The sequence below is a fragment of the Anopheles coluzzii genome, chromosome 2 (assembly GCF_943734685.1).
Source record: "Anopheles coluzzii chromosome 2, AcolN3, whole genome shotgun sequence".
Classification (NCBI taxonomy): domain Eukaryota; kingdom Metazoa; phylum Arthropoda; class Insecta; order Diptera; family Culicidae; genus Anopheles; species Anopheles coluzzii.
The window spans coordinates 61,126,865-61,142,379 of NC_064670.1; the positions used below are offsets into that span (position 1 = coordinate 61,126,865).

At 41.9% G+C, this 15,515-nt stretch overlaps 1 protein-coding gene across 1 annotated transcript; it reads right to left on the reverse strand.

Annotated features, from left to right (window-relative positions):
• Window positions 1–644: 644 nt before the first annotated feature.
• Window positions 645–9,478, reverse strand: LOC120956141 (uncharacterized). The gene is made up of 2 exons (XM_049611009.1): window positions 8,474–9,478; window positions 645–758 (listed from the first exon to the last, which is right to left on the reverse strand). Exons 1-2 carry the CDS (start codon window positions 9,476–9,478, stop codon window positions 645–647), a joined length of 1,119 nt encoding a protein of 372 aa, XP_049466966.1.
• Between the last annotated feature and the right edge of the window lie 6,037 nt (window positions 9,479–15,515).

The window sequence follows — 15,515 nt, forward strand, 5'->3', positions numbered from 1 at the left end:
AAAATATGACAGAATAACTTCATTTCATTACGTTATTCTTCCGAAGGGTGGAGGTGTAGCAGATTTACTGCTAACAGTAGGTCACATCTAACTTAGCATTGCCAAAAGCCAGGTAAAAAGACGTTAACCACCAGAAGCGCAAGCGCATAGCCAGCAGCCAGGTAAAGAAACGTTAAACACCAGAAGCGTAAACGTTCTCGTGTTTTACCCCAGAACATAAATAAGGAAAACGCGCCACAGATAAGCAATTAAACTTCCGTAAAACTCAGGCATAAACAGGAAAACGTTCGCTACATCCACAATGCACGGATAGTTGATAAAACACAGACACGCTAGGTATAATTTAAGAAACACCTGTAAAAACCCAAACCCGGAAAACCAAATGAAATCTCACATTTGACAAACATCTGGTTGCCAAATGTGTCACAACTTTCACACCATCTCTCTTATAAATAAAGCTCGAATTGATGGCGAAGTCAGTTCACCTTCCTTAGACACGTAGATCACTCGTGTTCTGGTGCATCTCACCAATTTGCAGATTCCGCCGAAGGCTCTGCCCAATTTGATAATCATTTTTGGTTATCAGCTGTTCAGTCAGTTGACCGATCAGCATTACCCTCATCGAAGTAAAGTGCACGTTTGCACTAGTTCCACCCAACTTCTACCACGGTGTCCGATTCCGCCTCGGTCATCAACTCGACGCGCAAGGTCGATCCAGTCCGCGATTCCGCCGACGTAAGCAAGTGCTTCTTTTCGAACTTAGCGTAAGTGTGAACGGGTTGACGTAACCGATACGCGACGAATGTGTATACACTTTGGTGTCGCGTTCCGTACGATCCCCTTCCTCGTCCCACACCCCTTTCACTGCGCTCCGCGCATTGACTCACCGAAACGGTTTGAGAAGCGCGGCCGAACCTACCACATGGCGACCGTGACAGTCTCCGAACCTACCACAGCAGCCTTTACTAGGATCCCTCTTATAAAGGGTACAGTTAGCAGAAAGTCCGTTTCCTGGTGGAATAAAACAGTTGCCATTGTCATTGAGACTCGACGTAAAGCACTGAAGAAAAAACGAAGGTTCGTGAAGACCTTCGCTCGGATTCGCTTCGGCTTCGGATTACTTCGGGTGCCGAATTATTTATCCCACTCAGCTTCCAAATCAGCTTCTAACACAGCGAATCTCTGAGTGCTGGTGACCGTTGGGTGTTTTCTGGGAACCGACATCATCCGATGTAACCGATAGCTTTCGAGCAGTACTTCGCACGGCAGCAAAGAGAAGGAGATCGCTCTCCTCTATTTCTGGTGCCGTCTAAAAAGGACATCTTGACAGGCGTATTTTTATCGTTTATATTTACAATTTTTAATGTGTTCTTAATTTCTAAAGTTCATATGCAAGTCCTCGATCCACCAAACACAAAACCATCACTGTATATATGCAAGGTTTTACAGTCCAATAAACAATCGTCAGGATGCTTCAAACAATGCCTGATTTGAAAACATAATTGGCTGATCTCCTCATACGTCTTAGTGCCTAATACGGGTATGGCCGGTCCATGGCGAACAGAACGGTAACATATCTCTCCAATAATATGAGCTTGGGCACACGGGGAAACCCAACCCCTTGGGAAGATGGGTTATATGGCTAAATTGAGCGGGCGGATGGCCAGAGGATTCGTGGCAGGTTCTTCAACCTGAGCATTACAGGGTTTATCAGTCCAATAAACAACTGTCCACTTGTTTATAACAATAGTAGTTTTGAATAGACACCGCTGTCTAACACTTGCTCACACGTCAGATGGTATAAGCTACTCTGTCCAATTTAATAACACAATTTTTGCCTTCGATTGCACAACGATCGGATTCAGCACAGTTTCTTGTGGTTGTTGCAGTATTAACAAAATTAATGTTTCGATTTACTGAAATGTATGGTTTATACTGCATATTGCTTGAGTGAAAGAAACGTGTTTGAAAATATTTTGTTTTTGCAAAATTTGTCGTAACAAAACAAATTGTAGCTCTAGCACAAAATAGTGCGCGCACAAAATTGTGCTATAGCACAAAATAGCACAAAACTGTGTGGTACCACAAAACTGTGCGGTGCCACAAAATTGTGCGGTACCACAAAATTGTGCGGTTGCACAAAATCGTGCGGTTGCACAAAATTGTGCGGTTGTACAAAATTGTGCGGTTGCACAAAATTGTGTGGTTGCACAAAATTGTACTGTTGCACAAAAGTGGTACCACCAAAATACCGCACACTTAATTGTGTGTGGTAGCACCGCACCACACAGTAAAAAGTGCTACTTGACCCATCACTAGCAAAGTGGTCCATTCTCCATATGCACACAATAATAATGATACTAAACAACAGTATAAAAATCATATTTACAATCAAAATGATGTAGGTTATATAAGTTTTGATCAAATAAACAATCAAGTCCCTTACAGGGTTTACCAGCATAATAAACAACTGTCCACTTGTTTATAACAATAGTCGTTTTGAATAGACACCGCTGTCTACCACTTGCTCACACGTCAGATGGTGTAAGCTACTCTGTCCTATTCAATAACACAATTTTCGCCTTCCATTGCACAACGGTCGGATTCGGCACGGTTTCTTGTGGTTCTTTTATAATTAACAAAATTAATGTTTTGATTTATTGAAATGTATGGTTTATACTGCATATTGCTTGAATAAAAGAAACGTGTTTGAAAATGTTTGGTTTTTACAAAATTTGTCCCAACAAAACAAACTGTGCCGAACAGAGTAGCTTACACCATCTGACATGTGAGCAAGTGGTAGACAGCGGTGTCTATTCAAAACGACTATTGTTATAAACAAGTGAACAGTTGTTTATTATGCTGGTAAACCCTGCATTGAAAAAAATGTCAGAGTTCAATAGGAAAACGAGCTGATATGGTAATGATGACATGACTTAGATAGCATAATTTAAGATCACGAAGAGTTAACAAACGAAAATCGTGTTCTTCATCCGCCTGCCCGCCTTCTACTGCCTACCCGGGTAGGTCATACATTCTGAATGGAAAAATAATGGTTTTTGGTGGCTTAAAAACGTATATATTTTGAATTACTTGTTAGATTTTAATGAAAACTGTCTTATAGCTTCATAATAATGTTTTAAGCCTACTCCGCACCCACGGCTCCAAAGCTGATCCCACTCGAGCGGCTCCGGAGCCGGCTCCGCACCAACGACTCCGCACCCACGGCTCCGGAGCCGGTTTTAACAGATTGCACAAAAATATCCTTTTCAATAAAGTTTCAATCGGAAAGATCCGTTAATAGCTGAGTAAATAATGTTAAGGCCGGGGGGCATTGTCATTGTCATTGACATTGTCAATTACATTGAAATGTAATTTTGATTTTCACTAACGCATCTGGCGGCGGCTGGTGGAAACTTTTTTTGGTCATCGAGGGAATGGTCGTGCTGGATCTCAAAATTAAGTAGTTTTTCCATCTTTTTTGTCATGAAAATGGATGCAATGCGTGCAGGACATGTGCATATACTTTTTACTAAACTTATTTCGTCCGAAATAATTAAAAAATATGGAAAAATAACATATTTTCTGAAGCAACTCCAAATTGTTTGGTAAAATGCTTCGGTCAGCCGCCGCCAGATGCGCTAGTGAAAATCAAAATTACACTAGCGAGTACGGACAGTGTCCCCGGCCTTTAAAATGAATTTATCAAAAAAATTAGAAATCAATAAGTTTTGAACATTGTTCAGCAATCACAAAATCACATCCGGTGTTAGCTTCTACACTTGAGTGAAAATAAATTCGTTTGTTACGTTATCATACAATGCTGCCTCTATTGGAACATGAGTTTTAAGCCGTTGGTCCGGAGCCGTGTTTGCGGAACCGGTTTCGGAGCCATTGGTGCGCTCGAAACGCCAATCACTATTCGGCAGTAACACTATAATTAAATTTTGAATGTGTGTGTTTCGGCCAGCGAATTCTATTTCATTTGCTTGTAGTGGTTGAGACCATTTTAAACAAGATGATTTCAGAGTTATTTTCAACCTATTTTTACACAACAAGCAATCAAATTTAACTTCAATTCAACGTTTGAAAGATAAGAAAAAGACATAAGCATCCACTCAAAACATGCGGCAAGGCCGGTTGGGTGTTGGAGTTACAGCTCTTTATAGAGTGAAAAAACATTGATGATTTTTAAAATTCTAATTTAACTACGATATGTAATAAAACATTATTATGAACCTATAAGACAGTTTTCATTCAAATGTAAAAAGTAGTTCAAAAAATATACGCTTTTAACCACGAGAAACATCATTCTTCCTAACAAAATGTATGGTCTGCCCGGGTAGGCGTTCGTACATGTGAAGGATATACAAACTTAATGAATTGAAAAGATATATAAATAGTTTTCATATTTGACAAAGAAAACATCTTTCCAGAGATCATTAATTTATTCTGGGAAAAAGATGCAAAACTTACCCGAATTATCGGTCACAGCACAAAACGCACTTGAGAACACATGTTACAAAATGAACATGTATGAACGTCTAATCACAAGATGTATGTATTAAGAAGGTGAATTATTAACACGTTTGCCGGGTGCCATCATTGAGAATTGATAGACTGAAACAAGGTCTGTATAGAAACGAGATCAATTATTACCATATCGATAAACAATGCGCAATCTCGGATTGCGCATATTCCAACCCAAGTAACATTTGCTCGAAATTGTTCTTCCATATCTGCTGGATTAGTACCCGATAGGCTAGAAATTGTGGATTTGTGTGTGATCCAGAATGTTGAAAGCGCAAAGATTTAGTGTGTTCGTAAATAAGACATTCCACTATCGATGTTCAATGCCGTCGAGAACGTTTCTCATTCAAAGCTACGGTTTTTTGATGAAAAACAAAAGATAATGTTATGTGACGATATTCTAATAAATGGGTATTTTTTAGGAATCAAATGGGTACATCGATAGGAAACATCATTACTGAGTGAATCTAGAAGAAAATAACGAAAAAGCCGTATCACAGTTGATTAAAAAAAAACTTTTTCTATATTCGCTTTATCCGTTGCCGTTTAAGGGAAATTGAAGGCTCCAGTTTAACCGTAGCAATAGACGATGCGCAATCTCAGATGGTCGGTTTGATATATTTATCTGTCAAAAAAAATTATATCTCTCGGACATATAATCTTGAAAATTTGCGCGCAATCTTGGCGCAATCTGAATTTTTATGGAAATGACGTTTATAGCTTAGGGTTGGCTACGTGAAATGACACATGTTTTGATAAAACGAATATATGCGCAATCGGAGATTGCGCATCGTGCATTAAACTTCCCTTAAACTGCACCAGTTTAAGGGAATTTAGAAAAAGTCCTGTAAAATCAACTGTGATGCGGTTTTTTCGTTGCTTTTTTCTAGATTCGATCGGAAATGATGTTTCCTATCGTTATAGTTGGTCATGTAGCCATTTTATACTTAAATAATATCGATTTTTTATAAAATAATGTCACACAAAATTCGCTTTTGTTTTTTAACAAATACCAAAGCTATGAATGTAAAATGAGCTCGACGGCATCATCCATCGATAGAAGAAAGCTTAATTTACGAACACACCAAATCTTAGCGCTTCCAACACAATTGATCACACACAATTCCACAATTTCAGGCGTATCGAGTACTAATCGAGCAGATATGGAAAAACAATTTCGAGCAAATGTCACTTGGGTTAACCTTTCAGTTGCCAACCAGATATCCGGCCCAAATTATGCCACGATGCCAGGGATTATTTTTCTTTGTGTTTAATTTTCAAGCAAGCGTCATCGATGAAATAAACAACAAGATTTGTTTCGTTTAAACTCATATGTATATTTTTTAATCTTTTGTATTGATGAATTACTCAAATTTTTACACAATTTACTGATAATTCACAATCACTTCACTCAATATTCATTCTTTAATTAACGAATCTAACTTGTGCAGCAGCAATGAGATTATTGCCGGCGTCCGTCTTTGACACTTTGACAAGAGCCATCTCGTACCGATCTATCTCTTAATCAGCCACAAAGTACGACATCGGAACGATTTTTAGTTAAACAGCCCTAAATCAGCTATAAAGTACGAGCTGGCTATTTGGGAAAGAAGAAGATGTTTGACTACTATATTATACTATTAAATGTCATGACATATGGGTCCAAATCTTCCTTCCACAGGGCTCACTGTCACGGCTTATTATTGACCCGTGCCCCATCTTCTGCAAGACTATTTGTGTACCAAGCAGCCATGGGTATCCAGGAGTGCTAAATGCTGATACAAAACATTAAAATAACTTCATTCAACTGTGTTGCTTCATCATGTGCGCATATAAAAAAACCCATGACCCAGGAATGTCCTTATTCCGTGTATATTATTGTCCCATTACTTTTCCCAATAGGAGTTGTACAGGCGGTCCCCGAGATACACAGTACCTCTTATACGCGGATTCGGAGATAAGCGGTTTTCCAAATTTGACACTTCTTTGAGCAAATTGTACTGATTTGACTCAATTATTGTGAAATACTAAATAATTTACCTATTGAACGAATGTTAAATACTATTTAAAAAGGTTTAAAATTGTTCAATTCAGTAGAAACATATCTGTTAACTCGGAGGAGAATTTCGGATAAAGTCTTGCGCGTTTCTTTCTGTTTTCTATGCTACCAATAATTACCAATCTTATAACGACGATTTGCCAGAGAAGAAGAGGACGAAAAAGCCTTTTCGCCATCTATTTATTAAATCTAAACCGCTAGTGATGTCAGCGTAAACAAGTTCAAAAAATGAACGGATTTATTCCGATCCGCTCCGAACTGCTCGACTCCAGCAGTTGCTCCAACATCCTCCCCCACCTTGACGGATGTCAATAAACAATTCTACGCATTGCCCTCATTATCGGTGCTAAGAGGTAAGATGCAAACCTTCGTAATTGGACGCGTAAATGTTCCCTTAGCTGTTTTTAGTGTTACTACGCGTACGATGTTGTCGTCTCCGGGATGGATTTCTGTAATACGCGCTAGAGGCCAACGCGTTGTTGGTAAAGATTCGTCCATCAAAATTACCATACGGCCTACGAGTATGTTGTTGTTGTTTTTGTTACCAGACCACGTGTAACTTTTTTGCAACTCTTGAAGGTATTCTGTTGCCCAATGCTTCCAAAACCTTTGCACTAATAATTGCCATTTTTGTAGATCGTCTAATGTGCATGATTTCAACTGTGTGTAGTCCGGTTCCGGAACGGCATACATCGATGTTCCGATTAAGAAGTGTGCTGGCGTGAGGGCGGCTAACTCATTCGGATCGTCGGATAATGGTAATAACGGCCGAGAATTCATTGCAGCTTCTATCTGATGAAATATGGTACAGTATCCTTCATACGACAAACGGGTGTTGCCTAGATGTCGGTACAGGTGTTTCTTCGCGGTCTTAACTGCGGATTCCCACAATCCGCCGAAGTGTGGAGCTTTTGGAGGGGAAAAATGCCAGTTTATCCCCTTATCGGCACAATCGGCAGTAATAGTGTTGCGGTGTTGCTCATCCTCGAATAGCTCAAAAAGTTCCCTTAGCTCACGTTCGGCTCCTTCAAAGTTTTTTCCATTGTCGGAATGGATGTGCGCTGGTAATCCACGCCGTGACGTGAAGCGTCTTAGGGCTGCCAAAAATCCTGCGGTTGTCAAATCTCCTACCAGTTCCAGGTGAACCGCTTTCGTGGAGAAGCACACGAATACACAAAGATAGCTCTTGGCGGCTGCGGCCTTGCGATGCGCAGGCTTCAAATAGAACGGGCCGGCGTAGTCCACCCCAGTGATGGAAAAAGGCCGGCTAGGTGTGATGCGGGATGACGGAAGTTGCCCGATTGGCTGCTGCACCAATACAGGATCTTGACGAATGCATCGGAAACAGTTCCGCACGATGCCTTTCACCAATCGACGTCCGTCCAAGGGCCAATACTGCTCCCTGATTTGTGATAGTAGCAGCCTTCCGCTGGCATGTTTTCGTTCCTCGTGGAAGTGCTCTGCTAATAGCCGAGTAAAAGTGTGGTGTTTGGGTATTACCGCAGGATGCTTAGCTTGATATGGTAGCTGGGACAGGTTAAAACGACCTCCCACTCGAATTATGCCTTCCTTGTCCACGAAAGGAGTCAATTTTCGTAAGGCCGATTGCTTTGGCAAGGCTTCTCCTTTTATCAGTTGCTTAACTTCCACAGAGAAGGCATCTTGCTGTGCTAGTTTACATAGAGCTATTTTTGCTGCTTCCACATACTCGGCTGTGATTGCTGTTGGTGCATTAGCATGCGACACTAGTTGCTGCGTTCGTACTTTCTGCTTCGTGTTGCACACAAAACGTATGCAGTAGGCTATAATGCGTACCATTCTAGTGTAGGAGGATGAGATATCGAACCATGGATGAGATTGTGCACATACGACAGTAGCACTCACCTGACGTGTTTCTAAGTCCATATCGTCTACCGGTTCCGGGTTTGAGCTGGGCCAGGATGATGAAGGATGCGCTAGCCAGTCTGGGCCGGACTTCCAAAGCGTGCTTTGCTTGAAGTGTGTTGCGGACATGCCTCGGGAGACCAGATCAGCAGGGTTGCAGGTACCCGGAACGTGCCGCCATTGCCGTGGATGCGAAAAATGTTGCACTTCCGCAACTCGATTCGCTACAAACGTCTTCCAAGTGTTGGGTGGTGAAGCAATCCATTTCAGGGTTACAGTTGAATCGGACCAGAAGATGGATTCGGCAGAAGCAATCTGCATTGCATTCTTGACGCGATGGTGAAGGTGCGCTCCCAGGACAGCTGCACTAAGTTCCAGTCTCGGCAGTGTGACGCGCTTCAAAGGTGCAACGCGAGACTTCGACGCTAGCAGGCTGATTTGCACTTCTCCCTTCGCGGTCTCGCAGCGTACGTAGGTGCATGCTCCGTAGGCAGCTTCGGAGGCATCGGTGAAAGTGTGAAATTCTACCTTTGAATGTGGTAAAAGTACATAGCGAGTAGTTTTATATTCAGCTAAAGCTTGCCAATCACCTTGAATTGCTTTCCATTTTTTGTAGATTTGTTGCGGTACAGGTTCGTCCCAGCCGGATTTCAGCAACCATAGCTCCTGCATCAACATTTTTGCTCGAACAAGTATCGGTGCGATCAGTCCGAGTGGGTCGTACATTTTTGCAATGTTGGATAAGATCGATCGCATAGTTGAAGAGGTGTCATCGATGCCGACATTCGAATCGAAGCATAGCTCATCGGTTTCGGGCTTCCACGAGATGCCAAGCGCCTTGATTGTTTCATTGGGTACGAAATGTAGTGATGATTGCGTGCCAATATGGTCAGCACTCAGACCGGAAAGCACACCAAGCAAGTTAGACGTCCACTTGCGCAATTCAAATCCTCCCTTGGCAAGCAACTCGGACAACTCTCGCCGCAGAGCAATAGTCTCTTCCATGGTGTTGGCACCACCAATAAAATCATCTACATAAAAATTGTGCTGTAGGGCCCTGGAAGCAACAGGATAATTGGTACCTTCATCTTCTGCTAGCTGAAGTAGTGTCCTAGTAGCAAGGAACGAGGACGGAGAAAGTCCGTACGTAACTGTGTTCAGTTCGTATATGTGTACAGGTGTGTGTGGCGTGAAGCGAAACAGTAGACGAACTAATCGGCGATCATCTGGGTGTAGCGCAACTTGCCGGTACATTTTTGCTATGTCACCGACCAAGGCGACCTTGTATGTACGGAATCGCAGAATTATGTCCAGTAGGTCATCTTGGACAATAGGGCCAACACAAAGTATATCGTTTAAGGAATAGCCTGAGCTTGTCTTTGCCGATCCGTCGAATACTACCCTCACTTTTGTGGTGGAACTGGATGCCTTAAAAACGGGATGATGCGGCAGGAAGTAAGCATTTTCGTCGTCAGCATCATTTCTTATCTGAGACATGTGGCCAAGCTCCAAATACTCTTTCATGAACTTGTGGTAGTCGGATTTGAGCTGTGGATTCCGTTCCAACCTCCTTTCCAGCAACTCAAAACGCCGAAGTGCAGTTGCTTTAGACAGGCCAAGCTTTTCGTTAAAATTAGGCTGTCTGGGTAGACGCACAATGTACCGACCCGAATCGTCTCTTTGGGTGGTTTCTTTATAAAAGGATTCGCATCGCCGCTCATCGGGAGAGTACGCTTCTTTCATACTTAGCTCCTCTAGCTTCCAAAAGCGTTCCATAGAATCCTCCAGAGAGGCCATGCAGATGATTGTGGATGCAGTGGTGCAATCGCTCGGCGGTGCAGGATCTTGAGGAGGGGTGGGCCCAATCATAACCCAACCAAATACGCTATTCAACATTGTCGGAAGCTTTGGAGCAAGTTTGTGTTGATTTACGTTCACAAAGAATGAAGCGTAATGACGAGCGCCAAGAATGATGTCGATTGGGGATGATTTGTAAAATTGTGGATCCGCTAAAACGATTTCAGTCGGTATATTCCAGCTGCGAGTACAAATATCATGCGCCGGCAAATCAGCTATCACCTTGTCAACAATCAAAAATTCAACACCCAACTTGAAATCTTCTGTTCTCGAGGCGATCGTAGCTCGCACCGATTTTTTCACCGTTCTGGTGGAGAGACCTGCCCCCTTAAGGGTTATATTTACAGTGTCATTTCGCAATGCTAACCTCTGAGCGAGCCTGCTGCTCATTAAATTAGGCTGCGACGCACTGTCCAAAAGTGCACGAACAGGATGCACAATGCCATGTGCATCAACAACATTCAATAGTGCAGTCTGGAGCAATACCTGCGAAGGTGCTTGTCTAACTGCAGCTACAAAACTACGTTGTGTGTTAGCCGTTGGATCGTTAGTGTTGTGTGTTTGGTGTACCGGTTCATCCCGCGCAGCTAGCTGTATGGGTGTAGTGGTGGATGTGCCGGGAGTGCTTTGTGAGTGTAACATTGTGTGGTGTGCTAAATTACAGTGGCGACATTTATACTGCGAGGAGCAATCTCGAGCTCTATGATTGTCCCGCAGGCAATTTAGACATAACCGCGCATCAAGCGCTGTTCGGTAACGTTGCGCAGGATTCATGGCAAGGAATCGCTGGCATTTTATGATAGTGTGCGGCATGTTGCATAAGTGGCATCTGTTGTTATCGCGATCAGTTGTGGCAAAGCTGGAGGTGCGGGTAAAATTATTACGTCTGGCATAGGATTGTGTTTCATCATTTAACGTCTCAGATTTGTTTACTAACAGCGTTTCTAGAACTCTCATACGGCGATGTAAAAATGTAATGAGTGCTTCATAGCTGGGATTTTCATTGTTTGACGCATGCTCTTCCCAATCGCGTAGTGTTGTTGTTGGCAATTTTGTACACAACAAATGTTCCAGAATGCTGCTCCATTCATCTGTTTTTTCTCCTAAATGGCTCAACGTTTTTTTATGCCGCTCGAATTCATCGACCAACTGATGCAATGCCGTTGCGCTTTCTTTCCTAGCCGGTGTGATGCCAAACATAGCCTGCAAGTGACGTTTCTTAAGCAGGTATTCGTTTGAGTATCTTTCAGTGAGCATTTTCCAAGCCAGTGTATAGTTATTTGAGCTTATCGTTATCGACTCAATTACTTGTGCGGCTTCGCCTTTTACGGCTGCGCGCAAATAGTGAAATTTCTGTATGGCGGGAAGCTCATCATTTTCATGAATAAGACATTCAAAGGTGTCGCGGAAAGTTAGCCATTGCATATAGTCGCCATCGAACTCGGGCAATGCTATGGTGGGCAGCTTTATGCCTTGCAGCGGGTTGCTGCCGGCCCTATGCTGCGACCCTTCGCTACGAGGAATTTGTCTATATTTTGCTTTCAAAGCAGCTTGCAGTCGTATGAGTCGCGGTTCAAAATCTTCGCGCAGTGTTGCGTTATAAGTGATTTCTTCAGCAGTGGTTGCATTATCTTCCAGCTGCTGTTGAATGCTTTCCAAATCCTTACACATTTGCTCAAGTTTGCTCATTCTAGTTTCAACCTCAATCGAGTCCCGCTCAGATTGGTAATCTTGGTTAAATTGTTCATATCGTCCCAAGATAGTTAGCAAAATCGTTCTTCTCGACGCCAAGATCGTCGGTTGCACGGACATTTTACAAGATTAGTTATTGGTATTAGCGTAATGTAAAGCCAAACGATGCGAGTGCGTGTACAGAAGGGTTAGCGTAAGCGCGCGCAGATAATATTTACTTTATCGAAAAACTCTCGACTAATCAGGATTTCGACACTATCCTGGTCACGGCACCAATGTTAACTCGGAGGAGAATTTCGGATAAAGTCTTGCGCGTTTCTTTCTGTTTTCTATGCTACCAATAATTACCAATCTTATAACGACGATTTGCCAGAGAAGAAGAGGACGAAAAAGCCTTTTCGCCATCTATTTATTAAATCTAAACCGCTAGTGATGTCAGCGTAAACAAGTTCAAAAAATGAACGGATTTATTCCGATCCGCTCCGAACTGCTCGACTCCAGCAGTTGCTCCAACAATATCAAATAATTAATATGGTGGCGAAAACCATCCCCTACTTGCAAAATTGCTCGAAAATTAGTGACATTTTGGCTGGAAATCACGAGATTCGACTTACGCGGAAATTCGAGATACGCGGTATTTTGCGGCCGTTTTCGGTCCCCATTACCCGTGTATCTCGGGGACCGCCTGTAGTTCATTTCAGTTTTACAGTACAGTTCAGTTGTAATGTCACTGCTGAACCATAAGATTATTTTTCCCGCAAGATATACTTTCAATGGATGAATAAATACTAAAATTCAATAAATCATTTTTTTAATGTTTAATGCAACTCGTACTGAGCCTAATCCACCCATCTGCGTATAGAGGCCCGATTTATGGGAAATATAAATCCGCTATATGCATGTTTTAAAGTTGTTCACTTAGTCCTAGTTATACAGCTCCGATTGTTTCACTATATTGCATTGTACCACGCGTTTTCGGGTTGATGTGCCATGAAAAATTGTAATTGTTCAACGTTCATAGCGTACGATTTTGCAATCCTTTCAAGCAAGTATTTTACTGCACTTGGATGATGGTTCGTAGCAAGTACATGATAGTTCGAAGCAAGTCTACGCATGATAAAATGGATGGAGCGTGGTAGAATCTCTACCACAGAATTATTTAGAATCACTGGGAATAATTTGATAATTATTGATACACTTTCAACACGTGTGTAGAAAAAAACAATGATGTCTTTTGATTTGAATGCCTCAATGATTCAATCACTCTACCATTGCTTGATGCCTCGGAGAATGGAAACACCGCAAATAAATAAAAATCATTCAAGCACCCATAGTTGGTTAGCAAAACCGTTCTATAGTGAGAAACTTTTTCGTGCAGGAAGATCCTATGATGAGCAAGCGTCAACTATGAGCGTAACGTGAGCGTAACGTGAGTGTCACCTCTTACTTCGTTTTGTATAGGGAGACTAGCTTAAGATGGCCCGGTTACAGGATTTTGCAACAGAATCACGAGTGTTTTTGTATCACTCGAGACTGTACTCAAACACCTTCACATGCAGTCCTGTTTCCCCTATCTTTATCGATATTTTCTTTTACGATCGAGCACATCGTCCTTACATGGCCTGAACAACAATTCTCCATGATGTTTGGTCCCTAGTTGCACCATCTCAACCATGTAGATACCCATTCTCCGACAAAACTTACTTTATCTGATCCAGATTACCGACCCCTTCTTGGCGAGACATGACTTCGGTATCCTCAAAACATGCCCAAGCGATCGTATCCTGTCAGCCTTCACCATCTTCAGGGTGCTCTATCAGCCGTACAGCTCAGCAAACTCGTTGTTCATCCTTCTCCTCCAAACTTCATGCTCGAACACACCACCAAAGGTGGTCGGAAAATGCGTCATTCAAACACGCTCAAAGCGTTTGTGTCTTTCGCTCGGATGATCCAAGACTCGGGTCCATAGGGGACCACCGGGCGAATCAGTGTGCGTTATATTTCATATTTCTTGCATGCAAATCTTGTTTTAGCTATGTATTTTTTTTTTATTGAACTGTTACATCTTAATTAGGCCATACGGCCCGTTGAAGATTAATAAATAATAATAATAATATTTCATGCAGACTGAGTCTTCTGGATCTCACCAGTCGATGAAGCCCATAGTATACACGATTCCCCTGCACGGAATTTGCTGCTGATGTTGTTGTTCGAAGTAACAACCATACCAAGATAAAAAAAAACTCCTCTACGACCTCGAGACTGTCGCCGTCAACTAATAAACTGCTCCCCAGTTGGTCTGAGTCTGACCAATGATTGCATTTGAGTCACCTGCATTTATACGTCTCACACACACTCGCTATTTCTCAATAATGAAACATTAACCATTTGTCGCGCACACGAAAGTGTCTTTCCGAGCAGCAGCTTAAGACAGGCACAGTACACGCCGACTTAAGCACAATAATAAACGCACCAACTGGCTCTTGGCAAATAATGGCTTCATTAATTTATTCAATTGATTTTATACTCTAAAAATGCTGACCGTCGTCGATCAGCATATTCTTCTTAATCTATTCTTCTTAGCCTATTTTTCCATTTAATCGTTAAACCAGCGCGCATCGCTGGCGCGTTGCATAACATAGCTAGTCAGCATTTATTGACCTAGCAACGCATTGTTTTTTAAGCCTAAATTGTCGTCAGCGACATCCCTCCCCCCGTAAATCCTCGTAGGGGAGTTACAATTCTAGGTTTAAAGTGGGTGGCCTGCATGGAGGAGGACCAATATTTTGTTTTAGATATTTCTTGATTAACATCGCGGAAACCAAGATGACCGTAATAGAAACACTTAGTATGGTTATCGAGAAAAGTACATAGTTACTGGTTACCGATTCTACTTCGTTGGACTTATCTTCTTTTGATATGCTTAAATTTAACATGGGTTTAAAATATGCTCTAACTTGCTCAGATTTTATTTGCATCGTCGGTTGTATTTCGAACTTGCTCGTCAAAATGCTACAGTCTAGTGACAAGGTTATTATTCCAATTGAGCAGCTTGGGGTAGTGAGTGTTTTATTACATTTTAGTAGTATCGAACTAGTTGGTAGAGAAGAACAGAATACTGTTTGGATTTGTAAGTTGTATAAATTCAGTGACCTCTGACTCTATTTCCTTTGAACTACATCTGGTACCACTTTCTGTGTGTAGTAATGCTGATGCTATGCAGTCTGGTTCTCGTTGTATTATTTTCTCAGAAGATATGTAGCGCAATTCGTTCAGTTTAACAATTTCCTTTGGGTATAAGTAACTAGTTTCGTTGATGGCTATTGTATTTTCGTGTATGTCTAAAATCGTATGATTGGCAAAGTTTGGAATTGCATTGTAGTGTTGTATTGTTTATTGTATTAAGTGATTGGCCAAACAAGCGGCCTTATCACTGAATTAAAACTAAAACTTAAATAACTAACGCAGTGTACAATGACAAGACGGATCAACA